This window comes from Eucalyptus grandis, chromosome 5 (assembly GCF_016545825.1).
Source record: "Eucalyptus grandis isolate ANBG69807.140 chromosome 5, ASM1654582v1, whole genome shotgun sequence".
Lineage (NCBI taxonomy): Eukaryota > Viridiplantae > Streptophyta > Magnoliopsida > Myrtales > Myrtaceae > Eucalyptus > Eucalyptus grandis.
In genome coordinates, this window is record NC_052616.1 from 24,387,403 (window position 1) to 24,408,067 (window position 20,665).

The window sequence follows — 20,665 nt, forward strand, 5'->3', positions numbered from 1 at the left end:
ACGTGTGGGACGAATTAACATTACACGACGCCCTCTTGGTATCAATGCCCATTCTTTTTTCCCCAGGTCATTCATCATCCGAGGCGTTTTTGCAGATGGTATCCTTCCCTCTGTTGCAGATGGTTGTGCGGTGCTAGCAGGAGTGGATCCTCCAGTTTCTTTGACTTGTTGGGTTAGAGAACGCTTTCACTTGCTGACGCCTCAGGAAGTTGAGTAAGATCAACTTCATATGGCCCTTTTGGAGAGCAAGAAAGAATAGTGGCAGTTCGTGTTGATTTGTATACTCCAGTTACCTTAAGAGTACTTCGTGATGCTTTGGGAGCCATTACTCTCAGAGGATGAAGAAGGAGATGACGATTGAGAATCTGATATCGAGAGAGATCCATCGATTGAGCTTACTTAAACGGACGAGAACATTATCAAATTCTATGCCAAGATTTTTTGTTTTTGTTTGAACAGACGAATCAAGAAATTTTTATTCACTGTTTCTATATATCCTTAAACTTCATCCTTTAGATGTGTTCTTGTCTAGACAAATTGGTGGACTTTCATGGATACAAGTCGTTAAAAAAAGAAGAAGAAGAAGAAGAAGAGAACTATCAATAAGAGAAGATTTGATGTAACAAGTCTCTCATGGTTCCTATCAATCACTTTTTGTAGTTCACGTTTCTTAGGGTCCGTTTGATAATACTTATGTTTTGGGAAATAATTTCTTTTTAGAAATAGTCTCTTTCTATTTTTATTCATCGGAACAATTTTTGAGTAAAAAACGTTTTTTTGTAACTACACAAAAATTTTATTCTCAAAATGGAAAAAGTACATGAATGTGTTTGGTACCACTGACCGTTGCAGTTTTCGTCGCCATCGCCACAGGCCAATTGTAGTAGTCGGCAACGGTCGGCGATCGGTAGTCATTGGCAGCCGGCGATCAATGGTCGGTGGTCAACGGCGGCCAGCAAGGGGCAGCGGCGGCCAAGGAAGAAGAAAGAAAAAAAAAACTTATTTCTAGAAATTGTTTCCGAGAACAAGAAATTACTTTTTTCTACTTCTTATTTATGTTTCAAATCTATTAACCGCCATTTTTTATTCCGGAGAATAGAAAAATTAATTGACGTTATCAAACGGATTTCCATTATTTTCTATTCCGGAGAAAAAAAACAAACAGAAAAACAAAAGGATAAAAACGTTAACAAACAGCCCTCAGTCGTTAGTTCAACCTCAGAGAACCCAAAGGGCCACAGCTCAAGTTTGGTTCTTTTCCGGGACGTAGATCGTTTGATGACAATCTGTGCGAACGACAGCATGTTGTGGCGGCAGACAAATATTTCTACGTAACTCACACTCCTCAGTCAAGCATAGCTACAGTTAGATAAGACAAACCAGAACATTCATTTATCAGAGAAATCGCTTCCACCAAGCACTTCATCTTGATGAAACAAAAGAAACATGTGGAGTACTAAAGAGTTCACTAGACAACACACCTTTCGTTGTTTTCTCTTTTCCAAGGAATGTTGCATATCCAAGCTTTTTGACGGATTCGATGCTTAATCTTGTGGTCGAAGGACAACACCTTTGACAAGGAGTCCGGACTTCCAATGGTCATCCGTTTCGGAGAAGGAAAATCTTATCTCGCCAACATTCTCCGGAGAAGTCATGAATGTACCAACAGGGATGTCTATCCATTCACCCTTCGGCTTCACCAACAAATTCTCAATGCGTCCCTGCGTGGTTTTATCCGGTAGAGTGAGGTTTAAGTTCACCGGAACGTTCCACCCACTGCTATCTACACTCCTTTTCACCACGAAGGCAACCTCATATGTGGTCTTTGGAGAGAGCTTGACTGTCCTAAACGTGCCTGAAATTTGTAGCCAGCATACACTCAACAGCTTCGCCACGGGTATGTCTTCTTCGCCATTGTAACTGAAAGTCCAAATTTGGAACAATATGCTAGTTAATGATGACATGAAAACTGAAGATAATTTTTCTTCTCTCTTCATGGAGCGCAGGTAGAATTTCGTTATTCGGATCCAATTTGGTCTATTAGTATGTTCTATAGAAGTAATGTTTTCTGCAAGTTCTATCTAAGTAAATCAAGTCGATCTGATACTTCAAAGAGCAAAGGTTGATTCTGTTTTTCACATTCAACTAGAGTATAGTTGATTGATCATCCATATCATATCGGCTGCTTTTTGCGACCAAATCGTCCATATCAATCGAAGACTTCAAAACAAACCAATTAACTCCAAGTAAATCAAGCAGCGATGAGTACCCTTTTAAACGAAATTACGAAGACATAATCATCATTGCTTTTTTGTATTGCTAATTCTACTGGACAAACACACGTTTCAAGAAGTTACCATTAAAACAAACAAGTACCCGCGTTTTCTTCCTTGTAATAGCCTAATGTGTCCACAATTGAAGAGTGAATATAGTTACCATTCTTCCGCCTCGTTGATCCAACCCCAGTATTGCTTATTTTCGATCCAAATGATGGATAACTTTTTAGCAAGCAACAAGAAGCAATTCTTTTGGAGAACTTCGTCGACCCAGAACTTCTACAATTTCAAACCAAAAGTGAATGGGACATTCATATCATCGATTCAAGTTTGCTACACATTTCTCGTGTCTAAATTAAATAATTACAAAGTGGAATACCTGTTTGTAATCCTGTTTTTTATTCTTTATGATCACTCCACCGTAGACCCGATTGCACAACTCTTCGACGCCGATCGAGGAATCCGCGTTCGTCACTCTTCGAACAAGCGTTACGGCGAGGAGAGGAGGCCTTCTCGCTTCAGCTGGTCTTACTGGTGCTGAGCCTTCCTTAGTTTTCTCTTCCATTTTTTCACCATTGAGTGTCTCGCAGCAGGCTGTTCCAATTGAAAAGAAGTCTCGACACTCAAAATTTTGGGAGGAAGGATGGGAAGAGAAGGGGTGACTGTAGTTGGCTTTCCGGTCTTAACTAATAATCAAAAGGTCTTTTTTTTTTAAAATATTAATCTGCGAATGCACCCGGAATTGAGTTAGGTAAAACCCTGCTGCCGGTTTCAGAAGATCAACATATTAAGCCACGAAATCAGGATCAATATAAGCCGCATAACCCTTGCGCTTTTTCTCAATTCAGGGCTTTTCTTTTTCCTTTCATGCGTTTCGATTCTGATTATTTCATAAGCAAATGTGAACCAAAAAAAAAAAAAAATAGCTTGAACTGTAAAATCGGGCTTTTTTCGGCTTTGAGCTTGTTTGGTTTAATTAATCAAGGAAAAACATGATCTAATAAATCGAAAGGCCAAACTGAACCAATAAGTCCAATTGAAAGCCCTCCCTCGGAGCAGTTGTCTCATACCTTTTCTTAGGAAGGATTTTTCTCCTGTTTTATTTTACGATAGCTCCCAGCTTCTTAGTCTATTTTGTCAAAGAACTAGAAAAAAATCCCGGAGATCTCAAGGATAATTTCGGGATATGAAATTATTTTGTTTCCATTTATTTTATTTCTGAATCCTTGGAATTAGGAAGTAAATCGCTTGAAGTAGGACGTAGGAAATCTGTTCCCATCTCTTGCTATTTTCTAGTAATCCTAGGCTTTATTTATATTTTATGTTCTATGTAATAATATATGCAATAAAAAAAAAAATAGGTTCTTCTTTGAAATCCACATAGTTTATATATTGGAATGGTCCTCTAACCCTTTTGCCTGATGAAAATGAATGGCATTACTGATCCCTTGCTTAATTACCATCACTATATTTTTTAGTGATTTACATCCGTGGGAAACACTAATGCACAACTAATCAAATATAGTGATGGTAATTAAGCAAGGGATTCTCTCTTTTGGATGGGGCCTACTCATCAATTTACACACTCCAGTACCAACAATAAATGTGCCTTTTCTTTCGTGACTATGATTACCATAGGTGAAGCTTACATGTGCTGCAGACACATCCTTTGAAAGGAAAATCTCACCCTGCTCTTCTCTATCATGTGCAAGACCGTGCAGTAAGCAATGGGAAAGCCAACCAATGATGTAAATCCACCTCAACCGTTCGCCCGGGACAATCACGACTTTTTGCTCGGCAAAGTCATAGGGATGTAAACTCATTCGTGTTACTTTCGACCAAAAAAAAAAAAAACTTAATTGGTGTTACTTTCTTGTCTCGTCCTCTTCGAAAGATCATGTCACGTGACTTTTCTCCCAACAATTTATGGAGGTTTATTGTCGTTTGCTTAATCTTCGCTTCTCTTTAGCTCAATAATTCCTCTTAAACTTTTTACGTGTCGAACTTTTGCCCCATCTTTTTAAGTTACTAATTTTGCTTACTTTGATAAGATTTATATTCCTCACCTTTACTTAGCCCAGGCCAGGCTCCTTCCGAGAAGGCATGGCCCTTCTCGCCTGGCCCCAAATTTTTGGGCCTTAACAAATGCAGAAAAGAAGGGTGCTAATAGGCATTTCGAGTAGCCTCAGGATGAGGCGGGTTTGCCTTGTTTTGAGACTCACGCACCTCGAGTTGAGACCCGCTCTTTCCGAACCTATATCTTCTCCATCCAAGATCCAATTTGTGTCACATTTGCTTTGTTGAAACGTTCACATCGAGAGCCCTCCAACAAGACCTATATCACTAGGTAGAATTATAAATCACAGGCCTGATATATAACTTAGAAATTCAGAAAGTTTCGTTCCATTCCAAGACCTCTAGGGATGATTCTGGACTCTGGGATCTTTCTTTCGGCATCAAAGTGTTTGGCCCCTCATTAATCCCTTCTTCAATATTGGTTCAACTTGATTTTGGTCGGGCTGGGATTCTTGCAAAATCGAGAAATCGCAAACTGCTTGCACTGTGAAATACAGGGGACCAGTCCTTAATCAATCAGAGTCATCGACGAGCATAGCCATAAACACAAGTTACTTGCAATCAGTATGGCCATTGATAAAGGCTTTGGTACTAGTGTCTCGCCAATGGTCACATTTTGAATCGGTATTATGCTGATAACTTAACTAAATTTTGGTGTAAACAAACTCATCTTTTAATTTAAAGTATTCATTGGGCCTCATATCCCGCCGGTCAATCCTTGATCAATTTTAGATTAAACTTAATGATTTTACAAAAATGAGAGCATAATTTGAAGCGACTACACCCATAACACTAATGTCAAGTGAAGAAATATCGATAAACTAGGCTATGATAGATTTGTTTTTGTTACACAAATAAAAAAATTGTAATTTCTATCTTATTCAAGGGCTAAATTCCACGAAACCAACATTTTATTCCGCAAAAAGTACTACAGCTCTCACAGATTTAATTGGCCTCACGTTCACGGGAGCGTACGTGTTCTCTTTAATTGCGTAGCAGTCCCTGCCCAACAGAGAGAAAATCATCTGCGTTCACGTGGGAATGTCGGATTCATATTGAGAAGTTGATTTCGTGCGGAAAAGTATGTACTTTCACATGGGATTGTCGGATTCATACCGAGAAGTTGTTTGGTGAGGAAAAATGACACAAATAAGCAATGAATAAATTTTTAATTTATTTAATACGATACTGGTATAAAACTATTTAAGACTATCATAAAATTTGAATTAATTTTAAGATAATATTAAAATTTATATAATTTAAGGATTAAAGTGAATATGTATAAAAATCCCGAAAATATATCACATGAATAAAATTAAAAATTATATTAAATAAATTAAAAATTTAAATATGATATTATCTATTAAATTAAATTTTAAAGATTATTAATATCATCATTGCCTTTCGCTCTTCTCTAATGTGAATCTATTTTTCTTTTGGAAAGTATGGCATCGTGTCATATCGCATCAATCCTCGAGAAAACGTACGTTACAGAGTGTCTAATCAACCAGAAAAGTAAAACTTGTAGCAGCTGTGCCCCATTTCCTTATCATAGATGGTCGTTTTGAAAGTATGGCATCGTGTCATATCACATCAATTCTTGAGAAAACGTAAGTTGCAGAGTGTCTAATCAACCAGAAAAGTAAAACATGTGGCAGCTGTGCCTCATTTCCTTATCATTGATGGTCGTTTTGAAAGTATGGCATTGTGTCATATCACATTAATTCTTGAGAAAACGTACCTTGCAGAGTGTCTAATCAACCAGAAAAGTAAAACTTGTGGCGGCTGTGCCCCATTTCCTTATCATTGATGGTCATTTTGAAAGTATGGCATCGTGTCATATCACATCAATTCTTGAGAAAACGTACCTTGCAGAGTGTCTAATCAACCAGAAAAGTAAAACTTGTGGCGGCTGTGCCCCATTTCCTTATCATTGATGGTCATTTTGAAAGTATGGCATCGTGTCATATCACATCAATTCTTGAGAAAACGTACCTTGCAGAGTGTCTAATCAACCAGAAAAGTAAAACATGTGGCAGTTGTGCCTCATTTCCTTATCATTGATGATCGTTTTGAAAGTATGGCATCGTGTCATATCACATAAATTCTTGAGAAAACGTACCTTGCAGAGTGTCTAATCAACCAGAAAAGTAAAACTTGTGGCGGCTGTGCCCCATTTCCTTATCATTGATGGTCATTTTGAAAGTATGGCATCATGTCATATCACATCAATTCTTGAGAAAACGTATATTGCAGAGTGTCTAATCAACCAGAAAAGTAAAACATGTGGCAGCTGTGCCTCATTTCCTTATCATTGATGATCATTTTGAAAGTATGGCATCGTGTCATATCACATCAATTCTTGAGAAAACATACGTTGCAGAGTGTCTAATCAACCAGAAAAGTAAAACTTGTGGCAACTGTGCCCCATTTCCTTATCATTGATGGTCATTTTGAAAGTATGGCATCGTGTCATATCACATCAATTCTTGAGAAAACATACGTTGCAGAGTGTCTAATCAACCAGAAAAGTAAAACATGTGGCAACTGTGCCTCATTTCCTTATCATTGACGGTCGTTTTGAAAGTATGGCATCGTGTCATATCACATCAATTATTGAGAAAACGTACATTGCAGTGTCTAATCAACCAGAAAAGTAAAACTTGTAGCAGCTGTGCCTCATTTCCTTATCATTGATGGTCATTTTGAAAGTATGGTATCGTGTCATATCACATCAATTCTTGAGAAAACGTACATTGCAGAGTGTCTAATCAACCAGAAAAGTAAAACATGTGGCAGTTGTGCCCCATTTCCTTATCATTGATGGTCGTTTTGAAAGTATGGCATCGTGTCATATCACATCAATTCTTGAGAAAACGTACGTTGCAGAGTGTCTAACCAACTAGAAAAGTAAAACTTGTGGCAGTTGTGCTCCATTTCCTTATCATTGATGGTCGTTTTGAAAGTATGGCATCGTGTCATATCACATCAATTCTTGAGAAAACGTACGTTGCAGAGTGTCTAATCAACCAGAAAAGTAAAACTTGTGGCAGCTGTGCCCTATTTCCTTATCATTGATGGTCGTTTTGAAAGTATGGCATCGTGTCATATCACATCAATTCTTGAGAAAACGTATGTTGGGGAGTGTCTAATCAACCAGAAAAGTAAAACTTGTGGTAGTTGTGCCTCATTTCCTTATCATTGATGGTCGTTTTGAAAGTATGGCATCGTGTCATATCACATAAATTCTTGAGAAAACGTATGTTGCGAAGTGTCTAATCAACCAGGAAAGTAAAACATGTGGTAGTTGTGCCTCATTTCCTTATCATTGATGGTCATTTTGAAAATATGGCATCGTGTCATATCACATAAATTCTTGAGAAAACGTACGTTGCGAGTGTTTAATCAACCAGAAAAGTAAAACTTGTGGCAGCTGTGCCCATTTCCTTATCATTGATGGTTGTTTTGAAAGTATGGTATCGTGTCATATCACATCAATTCTTGAGAAAACGTATGTTGATGCCTTAATTTTATTTAGGTTTTATTTTATTAATTAAGTTTTCGAATAATAAAAAAAACAAACAAAAAAACAAAAACAAAAAGAAAAGCGAAAGCAAAGCAGCCTTTTGGGCTGGGTCAACAAGCCCACCCCTTCCTTTTATTTTCTCTCGCGCAGGCCCCCACCGGCCTAGCCCGCGCGACTTAGCCCAGCCCCTTCTCCTATTTGTCTTCTTCTTCCTGCTGTCGTCTTCTCCAATTGGATAAGCAGCACGCGCCGGAGACGAGGACTCGTGCGACGCCGGAATAGAGAGGGAGATGGCAACGTACAATGGAGTGGACACATCTTCAATGCAAGGCGGCCTAGCTAGAGCCACCTTGGCGGATGGGACGCCAGTTCGGCCGGTGGAAGCCGTTCGGTGTGCGAAGACCGGCGGTCGAAGCTCCATTGACCGGCCGCTCCCTCGCCTATAAATAGGCTTCTCCTGACGATCGCAAAGCACGACGAACTCAGAGATTTCCCTTGAGAGACTTCAGGGGAGATCAAAGAGTGAGCACGCGAGAGAAATCGCGTCGCGAGTTCGAATGACCTCCCTCCGAGAGATTTCGGGGAGGCCGGAGGCAAGCGAGCCCGAAGGGGGAGAGATCTGACGTAGGGGTTAAGCGAGAGAGAAAGCAAAGAAGGAGGTCAGATCTGGAACTCTAAGAGAAGGAGAGGCCGTCTGGACGTCAGATCTGGAAGGGGGAGACTTGCGGTCGCCGTGCCGGACTCCCGCTGCGTCGCCACAGCCTAGCGAGCGAATCGCTGCAGCCGGGCCAAGTCGTGCCCCGACGCCGCTGCTGCCCCAGATCCCGCCGTGCTTCCGCTATGAAGCCCTCTGGTTCGACACCTCGCCGCTGCTGTTCCCTCAACACTGCTGCTGCTGTTCCCAGACGTCCTACCGCAACCCCCCAACGCCGTTCTCGACGACTCACCGAGACCCCCTGCCGTGTTGGGTCGCCGTCACTGTCACGCCCCGAACCCCGAGACACGTGAACAACCCGCCATGGTCATGCAAATGCGACATTCCCAGGTAGTGTCGCCGACCCCAATTTACCATTTTAAAGCGCAAGCGGAACGTACTAAGAAACCCCTTACAAAAGCGTACGGGATAGGACAGCAGGAACATAAACTCAAAATCAAACAACATACTTTCATATATCATCAACAATCCAGGGCTTACATACATCAACCGGATCCAGGGCCTATACACCAAAAATGGGTCAGAGTCTATGTGCATCAAAAGAGGGTTAGCCTACACAACAAGGATCAGCCCACCAAAAAGAAGAACGGTCCGGTAATTACTAATTGGACTCGTTCGACGATCCCACATCCTCCATGTCTGACGGCGCAGGGTCCGGAGATGATGGGTTGTCCACCCTACCATCGGGAAGGTCAGCCACACCCTCTCCTAGAAGAGCATCCATCACAACCGGGGAAGGTCAAAAGCGTCAAGCGGACCAATCCTAAAACCATTGGCCCCAAAACGGAACCAAGCCCTATACCTATGGGGCACCCTAACATCTTCAGTCTCCTGGATCCACACGGTAGCCCTGATCAGCTCATAAACCCAATGGCTCCCAGGATCAAGGGCGCTGCGCACCTACTCGATGATCTGCATTGGGAGGCCATTCTTCTCTGGGGGTCCCGCCATCTACGGTCCTGTAATGTTTTTCCCCAAACCGGGATGAGACTTTGTCTCGGCAAGTTCACCCCTCCTAAACCCCTATTAGAAAGTAAATACGCCCGAAGTAGCTTAGCCACAACATCAAGAAGACTTACCTCGGCTTAGCCCTCATCGCGGAGTTAGCACAATTTATATAATTCAACCACGTGAAATTTTAGTAACTCAACAACGAAGGCACAATCACATCATCATAACAATTCAACCACTTGGATCGTCTCAGCGATCAATCGACTCGGCCGATTACATGTCATTCTAGCAAATCAATCATTGCTCTCAATCCCGGCCTTATAGGAAGGTTTAACAATCAGTGGCAATCACGGCCCCACTCGGCACGACCTGTAATCAGGTGGTAATTCACGGCCTCATCAAGCACGACCTCTAATAGGTGGTTTATCACGGCCTCACTGGGCACGACCTCTCATAGGTGGTTTATCACGGCCTCACCGGGCACGACCTCTCATAGGTGGTTTATCACGGCCTCACTGGGCACGACCTCTCATAGGTAGTTTCTCACGGCCTCATCGGGCACGACCTTTTCTAGGTGGTACATCACGGCCTCACTGGGCACGACCTCTAATAGGTGGTCAATCACAGCCAAACTCCCATCAATTTCTACACTTAGGATTTCATAAATAATCCCTATAAATCGCAATCACACTCAATTCATCACAACCAATCATCAATTTCAAATTCTAAATGCACGGCGGCCGATCGGCACGAAATTCCGAGCAAATAAGGTCAAAATAAATTTTCGAGTTTTTTTTTAAAATAATATTTTAATGAATTTCGGAATAAGATATATTATTAAATAATCCAACAATTTCGAAGCATTTATTTAAATCATAAATAAACTCCTTTAAGTCACATCAAGGTTTATTTTAAAAATAAACATACTTAACCATCAAACTAAACACACTTTACCATAATTAATCACCTTAATATAACCCACAACTAATTAAGCCAATCTATCCACCTAATCTCAATCAACTTAAGCTAAACATACTTAGGGCATCATTATCTCGCTAATCGCGGATTAGTGAGGTAAACTCACCGGAATCGCTTTCCGACGGGTCTCCGGTGAAGAGCACGACGACGCCGACGACAAACCTACATGGATCAAGACCAAATGAGCACTAGAAGGGGACCAAAACGAGCTCGGAAGGAACTAGATCTTGCTGGTTTTTCCAGCACTAACCGAGCTTGAGACATGGTGGAACAGCGGTTGAACGGTCGGGGAAAAGGCGGAGAATGACCGGCGGAGGAAGCTAGGGTTCGGGCGGTAGCTTACGGCGACGGAGCTTTGGCGACGACGAGCAGCAGGCGGCTTGGAGCTGCGACGGTCGGGACTCGCGGCGGAGACGGAGGCAAGGCGGCTCGGCGCGAAACGGAACGGCGAGCGGTCGCGCACGGGCGAGCGGCGACGGCAAACTCCGGCGGCGAGTGACGAACGGCGACGACGTGCGGGCGATGGGGCGGACGAAGCTCGGCGGTTCCGCTGGTCTCTCCTTCGGTTTTTCCCTCCCAATCTCTCTCCTCTCAAGCTTGAAGATGATGGAGACAAAGGGGAAGTGACATCCCCACTTTTGGTGAGCCAATTGGCTTGTGACACTTGTCAAGCTCTCCTTGAATTTGGCCTCCACCATGACATCACCTGCGATGTCATTTTCCACTAATTCAAATCCTCCATAACATCTTCCAATAGGTTCAATTTCCTTTTCCGCCGGGGTCCAAGTCCTTGTACATTCCATTACTTCAATTTCCATCAATTCTCTTCTAATTGAGTCCAAATTAAAGTCCACAAAAATTATCCCATGATCCTAATAAGATGTGTGACATGACCGAACTTCCGACTTCTAAATTCAATCCCAATTTTTACGGCTGAATTCAATCCGGTGCGATTTCAGCGCGCCTAATCCACCGAGTAGCTTTTGGGAAATTTTCTTGCATCCAACCCGAGGGTGATCAGTCCCCAAGTTTGATGCGATAAAATTCCTTAATTACTTCACTCAATAGACTAGTTCCCTCATGAGTGGCCAACTCCGAGAGACAAACTACATGCACAGATGAATTGCCCGACTCAATTGGTTGAAAATGAAACTGAGAAAAACCGGGATGTCACAACTCTTCCCCTCTTATAAAAATTTCGTCCTCGAAATTTAAATCATTACACATCTGAAGCGAAAAGGTAGGGGTACAATTCTCTCATCGAATCTTCGGTCTCCCATGTTGCTCCTTCGGTGCCGTGGTATTGCTGACCACTTTGACCAATGGAATGGTCTTGGTGCGTAAAACCTGCTCCTTGCGATCCACTATCGAACCGGGCTTTCAACGGACGACACTTTGTCATCCACGTCTAATTCCTCGAAATTTAGAACGTGTGCCGGATCGGTTCATACTTCCTTAACATCGACACGTGAAAGACGTCATGCACTTGTGCCAACCTCGGCGGTAGTGCAAGACGATACGTCAGAGTCCTTATTCTTTCCAAAATCTCAAAGGGACCTACGTACCTCAGACTCAGCTTCCCCTTTTCGCCAAAGCGAGAAGTACCTCTCATCGGTGACACCTTCAGAAAGACGTGCTCACCAACTTGGAACTCCAATGGCCTTCGACGCTTATCGGCATAACTTTTCTGTCGGCTCTGAGCGGTTTTCAATCTATTTCTGATAACTGCAACTGCCTCTACTGACTGCTGAACCAACTCTGGGCCGGTGATCTTTCTTTCTCCGACCTCATCCCAACACACTGGCGTTCTGCATGCTCTACCATACAATGCTTCAAAAGGAGCCATTTGAATACTCTGCTGATAACTGTTGTTGTAAGCAAATTCGACCAGGTGAAGTTGTTCCTCCCAGCTTCCTTTGAAGTCCAAGACGCAAGCTCGCGGCATGTCCTCGAGAGTCTGGTGTCCTCTCGGACTGGCCATCGTCCGTGGGTGATAGGCTGTCTTGTCTTGCAGCTTCGTTCCTAAAGCGGTGCAAGCTCTTCCAAAAGCGGCGGTGAACCTCGGGTCTCGTTCGAAGTAATTATCGGCACTCCATGCATACGAACCACTTGATGTACATATAGATCTACAAGTCTATCCAAACTCAAGTCTTTTCGAATTGCAATGAAGTGAGCCGACTTTGTTAGTCTGTCGACCACTACCCAAATCGAATCGTTCCCTCTCTGGCTCCTCGGTAGACCCGTCACGAAGTCCATCGTGATATGTTCCCATTTCCACTCTGGGATCTCAAGGGGTCGCAAAAGTCCTCCCGGTTTGCAATGCTGAGCTTTCACCTGCTGACACGTCAAACACTTGGCGACATGCTTGGCGATATCCGCCTTCATGCCACACCACCAGTAGTGTTGACGCAGATTCTAATACATTTTGGTACTACCCGGGATGAATCTTTGAATCGCTACGATGCGCTTCTAGTAGAATCTCTTCTCTAAGCTCCACATCGTCAGGTACAACCAATCGTCCTTGGAACCTGAATGTTCCATCTTCAGAAATCTGAAAGTCAGCCTTTCTTTTCTCTGCATCCTCTTGCAGGATTTTTTGAACATCTAGATCCGTCTGCTGAAGCGTTCTTATTCTGACCTGGACTTCTGGTTCAATTCTAAGGGCGGCCACAAGGTTCGAAAGGTGGCCTACTTCAAACTTGAAATCTGAATCCCGGGCTCTTTCAATTAAGCCCCATTCCTTGAGTACCATCGGGCAGGCGAAGACTTCCTACTCGGTGCATCGGCAACTTTATTCGCCTTTCCGGGGTGATACAAAATCTCGCAGTCGTAGTCCTTTAAGAGCTCCATCCACCGATTTGTCTCATATTCAACTCCTTCGAGAGAATAGGTACTTGAGACTCGATGATCGAGTGAAGATCTGAAATCTTTCCCCACACAAATAATGCCTCCAAATCTTGGGGCAAAGATGATCGCTAGCTCTAAGTCATGCGTCGGGTAATTCAGCTCGTGAAGTCTCAACTGACGGGACGCATACGCAACAACCCTACCATGCTGCATCAACACACAACCTAATCCCTTAAATGACGCATCACTGTAGATCTCAAACCCTCCTGGACCGGATGGAATAGTAAGCACAGGTGCGGTAGTTAGCTTATGCTTAAGCTCTTGGAAACTACTCTCGCACTTATCCGTCCACACAAATTTCTCTTCCTTCTTCAAAAGTCTCGTCATTGGCGATGCTAACCTTGAAAACCCTTCTACAAACCGTCTGTAATACCCTACTAAACCCAGAAAACTTCTAATTTCTGTCACTATCGTAGGTCTCGGCCACTTGATCACTGCCTCAATCTTTGCGGGGTCCACTGAGATTCCTTCTCCAGAGATGACATGACCTAGGAAAGCCACACGAGTCAGCCAAAACTCGCACTTACTAAACTTGGCGTACAGTTCGTGATCTCTTAAGGTCTGAAGCACTATCCTTAAGTGCTTTTCATGATCCTCAGTACTCCTTGAATACACCAGGATGTCGTCGATGAAAACAATTACAAACTAATCTAAGTACTCTTTGAACACCCGATTCATCAAGTCCATGAAAGCAGCCGGGGGCGTTTGTCAACCCAAACGGCATCACAGTAAACTCATAATGGCCGTATCGAGTGCGAAATGCCGACTTCGGGATATCTTCCTTCTTGATTCTTAGCTGATGATACCCCGTCCTCAAGTCGATCTTAGAAAATATCGACGCTCCTTGAAGCGATCAAACAAATCATCAATCCTTGGCAATGAGATACTTGTTCTTAATTGTCACTGGTTGAGCTGTCGGTAATCAATGCACAAGCGTAATGAACCATCTTTCTTCTTCACAAACAATACCGGTGCTCCCCAAGGTGATGCACTCGGACGTATAAATCCTTTATCCAACAACTCTTGCAATTGCACATTTAGTTCCTTAAGCTCTGACAAGGCCATTCGGTAAGGAGCTTTAGAGATCGGCTCTGTCCCAGGGGCTAATTCAATCACAAACTCTATCTCTCTCTCTGGTGGTAAACCCGATAATTCTTTCGGAAACACGTCTGGGAACTCTCGTACCACTGCGATATCTTCAATCTTTAACTCCTCTACTGTCGTGTCTACGACAGTTGCTAGGTAACCTTGGCAACCCTTGCCTAACAAGCGGGTTGCTTCGAGCGATGAGATTAAGGAAACCGAGGGCCCTCCTCGACTCCCAATAAATTCGAAGCTCTCACCCCCTAACGGGTTAAACTGAATCGCCTTGCGATAATAGTCCATTTTAGCTCGATGCTTGGTGAGCCAGTCCATGCCAATTATTACATCAAAATCATACATGGCTAGGACTATCAGGTCTATCCTCCCCTCTCGCTCACCAATCACTAATTTGCAACCAAGGCAACCTACCGTAGCTAACACTTTATCTTTCAACGGGGTAGATATACTAATCACAGACTCCAACAATTCAGGAATTAATTCTACCAATTTAACAAATCTTTCAGCTATAAATGAATGCGAAGCTCCAGGATCAAACAAAGCATAAGCAGGTTGGTCGTTCAGCAAGACCATACAGCGTGACCACATTAGGCGCATCCTCCGCCTGTCCTGCGGTGAGCGCATAAGTCCTTCCCCGAGCGGGAGGTCGGTTCGATCCACCGGCGGCATGATCCGCGGTGCGAATCCTCTCGTTCCGGCCGGTGGTGGCGGCGGTGGCAGCGAGGCCGCCTCGCAAGTCTCGGGGACACTCCCTAACACGGTGACCCTGCTGGCCACACTCAAAGCAGGCACCTGTCCTAAGAGGGCACGAGGCTGAGCCATGTCGCCTCCCACACAGGCGACATGCTTCATTGAAGCTCGATGACGGCTTCCCCACCCCACCCTTCCTGGTGGGTGGAACATGGTACCTTCCTCCAGGCATCGGCCTCTTCCCAAACCGATTATCACCTCTGCTTGAATTAAACCGCGACCCAGATGCGGCAGCTTTCTCATTCTGGTCCTTCTCAATCAGCTGGGCCCGCTTGTAAAGATCCTTGTACTCCTTCAGATCTAACGGAACCAAAAAGCTCCTCACTTCCGATCTAAGCCCATCTCTAAACCTTCGAATTCGGTCTGCCGGTTTCTGGACTAATTCAGGGGCATACTGCGACAGTTCAGCAAACTTCGCCTCATACCGATCGATTGTCATTGTACCTTGACGAAGGCGTTGGAACTCGCCATCTTCAACTCCTTAGCACAATCAGAAAAGTACTTCTCATTGAAGGCCTCTAGAAACGCATTCCACTCTCGAGCTACACCATCGGGGAACACTATCCCTTTATTAGTCTTCCACCATGTGGTGCGGTCCCCCTCAGCCCCGATAGGCCGCAAAGACGACCTTCTCTCCTTCGGTGCACAACGGCTCAAAGGCATTCTCTAGTTCCGAATCCATAGTCTTTGCAGCTTCGGGATTTCCCGCTCCCGTGAACGTTGGTGGGTTCAATCTCGAAAGTCTTTGTACCAACTTCTGCCTAGGCCTCCCAGCGGCCACATCCTCAAGTGGAATTTCCTCAAGTTCCTCTTCTGGTTCTGGCTCAGCAACCGGTGCAGCGGCAGCAGCAGCGGCGGCATTAGCGGCAACAGCTGCATTGGCGGCATTAGCGGCATTGGTGGCAAGCGATAGCGGCGGGCTAAGCGGCGGCCGCTAGTCCATCATTACCCATCATCTCAAGCATCTCGCATGATCCCAACAAACCTCGGATCCTCGGGCCGCCTTTGCATCCTCTGGAGGCGACACCGCACCACTCGCACCGGCCTCGGCCTCGTGCTCTTCCCAACGGCACCTCGGGCACCAACTCTCATCGGCGGCCCACCCCGAAACACGGGGCCTCTGCTCTCTTCCTAGCGGCTATCGGCACTCGGTCACTCATGCTACGAGCTCAATATAGATGCCTATTTGCAATTCCAATATAACATTAGAATCTAAGTGACCTCACAACAAGTTAACAAACAACTAACAATCACTTGCATTAGAATAAGAAAAGTTCTTCCTACTAACTATCCCATGACTCCCACGCACCTTATCACTCCAAACATGAACCATGCTCTGATACCACTTAAACGAGGTTCTACACTTAGGATTTCATAAAGAATCCCTATAAATCGCAATCACACTCAATTCATCACAACCAATCATCAATTTCAAATTCTAAATGCACAGCAGCGATCAGCACGAAATTCTGAGCAAATAAGGTCAAAATAAATTTTCGAGTTTTTTTTTAAATAATATTTTAATGAATTTCGGAATAAGATATATTATTAAATAATCCAACAATTTGAAGCATTTATTTAAATCATAAATAAACTCCTTTAAGTCACATCAAGGTTTATTTTAAAAATAAACATACTTAACCATCAAACTAAACACACTTTACCATAATTAATCACCTTAATATAACCCACAACTAATTAAGCCAATCTATCCACCTAATCTCAATCAACTTAAGCTAAACATACTTAGGGCATCATTATCTCGCTAATCGCGGATTAGTGAGGTAAACTCACGGAATCGCTTTCCGACGGGTCTCCGGCGAAGAGCACGACGACACCGACGACAAACCTACACGGATCAAGACCAAATGAGCACTAGAAGGGGACCAAAACGAGCTCGGAAGGAACTAGATCTTGCTGGTTTTTCCAGCACTAACCGAGCTTGAGACATGGTGGAACGGCGGTTGAACGGTCGGGGAAAAGGCGGAGAATGACCGGCGGAGGAAGCTAGGGTTCGGGCGGTAGCTTACGGCGACGGACGGCGGCGACGGAGCTTTGGCGACGATGAGTAGCAGGCGGCTTGGAGCTGCGACGGTTGAGACTCGCGGCGGAGACGGAGGCAAGGCGGCTCGGCGCGAAACGGAACGGCGAGCGGTCGCGCACGGGCGAGCGGCGACGGCGAACTCCGGCGGCGAGTGACGAACGGCGACGACGTGCGGGCAACGGGGCGGATGAAGCTCGACAGTTCCGCTGGTCTCTCCTTCGGTTTTTCCCTCCCAATCTCTCTCCTCTCAAGCTTGAAGATGATGGAGACAAAAGGGGAAGTGACATCCCCACTTTTGGTGAGCCAATTGGCTTGTGACACTTGTCAAGCTCTCCTTGAATTTGGCCTCCACCATGACATCACCTGCTGATGTCATTCTCCACTAATTCAAATCCTCCATAACATCTTCCAATAGGTTCAATTTCCTTTTCCGCCGGGGTCCAAGTCCTTGTACATTCCATTACTTCAATTTCCATCAATTCTCTTCTAATTGAGTCCAAATTAAAGTCCACAAAAATTATCCCATGATCCTAATAAGATGTGTGACATGACCGAACTTCCAACTTCTAAATTCAATCCCAATTTTTACGGTTGAATTCAATCCGGTGCGATTTCAGCGCGCCTAATCCACCGAGTAGCTTTTGGGAAATTTTCTTGCATCCAACCCGAGGGTGATCAGTCCCCAAGTTTGACGCGATAAAATTCGTTAATTACTTCACTCAATAGACTAGTTCCCTCGTGAGTGGCCAACTCCGAGAGACGAACTACATGCACAGATGAATTGCCCGACTCAATTGGTTGAAAATGAAACTGAGAAAAACCGGGATGTCACAGTCACACCTCACACTGCCACTGTGCCGTCCCCTGCTGCGTCACCTCCGTCACCGTGTCGCCGTTCTGCGACGTCCCGACCATCCTTCATCGGCGCCATCAAGAGGTAAGGAGAAGGAGAGCCTTGAATTCGGGTCAGCCAAGTCGGACGAAAGCCTCCATCGGGTAGGGTTTTAGCCGAAAGCCGGGTCGGGCGCACCTCACTGGGTAGGGTTTCGGCCGGCTTGGGCTATTCGCGCATGGGCCGACTATTCCTTGGGCCGGACCCTTTTTAGAAAATAGGGCTATTTGGGCTAGGCTTGTTTTTAAAAGAACAAAAAAAAAGGAAATCAAAGCAAAACAAAAATCCCGGGTCGGGCCGCAACGGGTCTTGGGCGAACGGCCGGGTCGGACCCAACCCACGAATTCAACCCGGTTTCGGTTTTATAATATATAATAATATAAAATAATATTTTAATAAATAAAATAAAAAATAATTTATTTTCCAGGAAATCAAAATAATCAAAAATCTCCATATTTTCCCAAAAAAAGTCAGAAAAAACCAAAAAATGATTTATATTTCCAGAAAAAATAAAAAAAGTCCAAAAATGCTTTTTATGTAAAAAAAAATGAGAAAATGATCCAAAAATAATATTTTTCCTCTACAAATCATGGAAAACCCTCAAAAATCCAAAAAGCCTTAGGGTTTGAACAAGATTAGGTACCGAAAAGGCATTAGTGATTAACTAGTGTAATCAAGTCCCCGATCCTAATTTCTCTGGATGCGCAGGAGCGAGTATTTCTCCCAATACTTCGCATGGGTTTCTAATCAACCTACCCCAAATCGATTAATGGCGACTCCGTTTTAAAAATTAACTTGCAGGTTAAAAACTTAGACTATTAAAGTCGTGAATTGGTGGACTTAGAAGAGTCCGGGCTAAAATAAACCTAGCCGAACCATTAGCCTCCGAAGGCACCCGCTCCAATCGGGCGTCGAAAAAAAGAAGAGGTCGCGACAGCTTAGCGACTCCGCTAGGGATATTTGAAGACTTAGGCCATTTTATCTTGTTTAATTACTTTACTATCTTGTTTTGTTTTGTTTTTTTTTTTTATGCAAGTCAGTAGCTTATAAGTTTATCTTAATTTTGGTTAAAATAAAATGTTTTGTGATTATAAACTGTTGTGCATGTTTTATTGTTTTAACATTACACATGGCACACACAACCCACCCGGACTGGGCCGCTATAGAATATTTAGGATAGTGTCAAGAGAGATACGGCTTCAAACGCGAGACTGCGTTGTAGAGGTTGCATTTCTTTTCCCCGAATTTCTCTAGTCGAGATTAGGAGGGTATACTGCTAACGCGAGACTGCGACGGGCGGATATCCTTTTAATTTCAACAAACCTTCTTAGTTAGAAATCGAGCCGCGCATATCATGCGTATGTCTATGTGATTGTCATCAATTTTCTCGCGTGATGTAAGTTTTTTTCGTGTACTTTGCAATTTACTTACCTTCATGCATATATTGATTGGTCCATGATTAGTCTAGGATTTGATACCACGATCAATTAAATTTGGAAGTAATTGTCATAAAGTTAAAAAAAAAAACTTTTGCAAAAGAAATTACTTTCAGTTAATGTTTTTATTCTCAAGCATGTTAAAAAGTTCTTTTTCACAAGAATTTTCATTTGCCTAAAAAAGGGATAGAAATCTTTTTCAAAATTTGTTGCAATTCATGCTTTTTTCGCCTTTCAAATTAAATATCTTTTTAGCCCATGCTAACATATCACATGACCTTTTTCAATCCATGCTTAGGAAATCGTCTATCTTCTCATGAATAAACGAAATGAGTAAGATTAGGTCGTCATCATGGACTGACTCTCTATTTACGCCCTGTCTTCAGACATGCTTAATTATTCATGGTCAGGTAATCACAGAACATCAACGTTCGCCGATCCAAACTTGCTCAAAAGCAAGAGCAAGAATGGCCGAAGAGAATGTACAAAGCCGTGTTGCGGTCATGGAAAATGAAATGAAGCAAGTCTTCAATGTGCTTCAACAACTTTCAAAGCAGATAGACTCCATCCAGGGCAAACTTACTCCCGCCCCGACCTTAGTCGAGGTATTGTTGCCACAATCATCTACTAGGGGTGATCAAAGCGGAGATACTGACGATAATATGCCTGAATTAGAGGATGATCCGCACCAAACCGCGATTGAGAAAGCGAAGCCAAGTAGTTTGTCTAAAACTGAGCATGACAAATGCCTTGAAATGCTTGAGGAGAGACTAAAACAACTGCAAGGCCTCCAAGATCCTACTTTGACGGACCTCTCCATTTATTCCAATGTCAAAATGCCGGAAAATTCAAAATGCTTGAGTTTGAGAAGTACAATGGCACGACTTGCCCTAAGGCTCATTTGCAAATGTACTTGGTTCGAATGACCCAATACGTTAATAATGCACTATTAATGATCCAGTTGTTCCAATCAAGTCTAATAGGCCATGCCCTGAGGTGGTACATTACAAAGA

General features: G+C 43.6%; 1 protein-coding gene across 1 annotated transcript; it reads right to left on the minus strand.

Moving 5' to 3' along the window:
• Positions 1-1,475: 1,475 nt before the first annotated feature.
• Positions 1,476-13,372, minus strand: LOC120293761 (uncharacterized protein PHLOEM PROTEIN 2-LIKE A4-like). The gene is made up of 5 exons (XM_039313497.1): positions 13,272-13,372; positions 10,629-10,684; positions 2,656-2,870; positions 2,437-2,555; positions 1,476-1,920 (listed from the first exon to the last, which is right to left on the minus strand). Exons 1-5 carry the CDS (start codon positions 13,370-13,372, stop codon positions 1,545-1,547), a joined length of 867 nt encoding a protein of 288 aa, XP_039169431.1. The 3' UTR covers positions 1,476-1,544.
• Positions 13,373-20,665: the final 7,293 nt, after the last annotated feature.

Coding starts and splice junctions, on each gene's coding strand:
- LOC120293761 (XM_039313497.1), bottom strand. CDS start 13,372: ATGGAGCTCTTAAAGGACTACGACTGCGAGATTTTGTATCACCCCGGA. Junction 10,685..13,271: donor AAGTCTTCGCCTGCCCGATG/GTACTCAAGGAA, acceptor TGATCCATGTAG/GTTTGTCGTCGGCGTCGTCG. Junction 1,921..2,436: donor ATCAACGAGGCGGAAGAATG/GTAACTATATTC, acceptor TTGGACTTTCAG/TTACAATGGCGAAGAAGACA.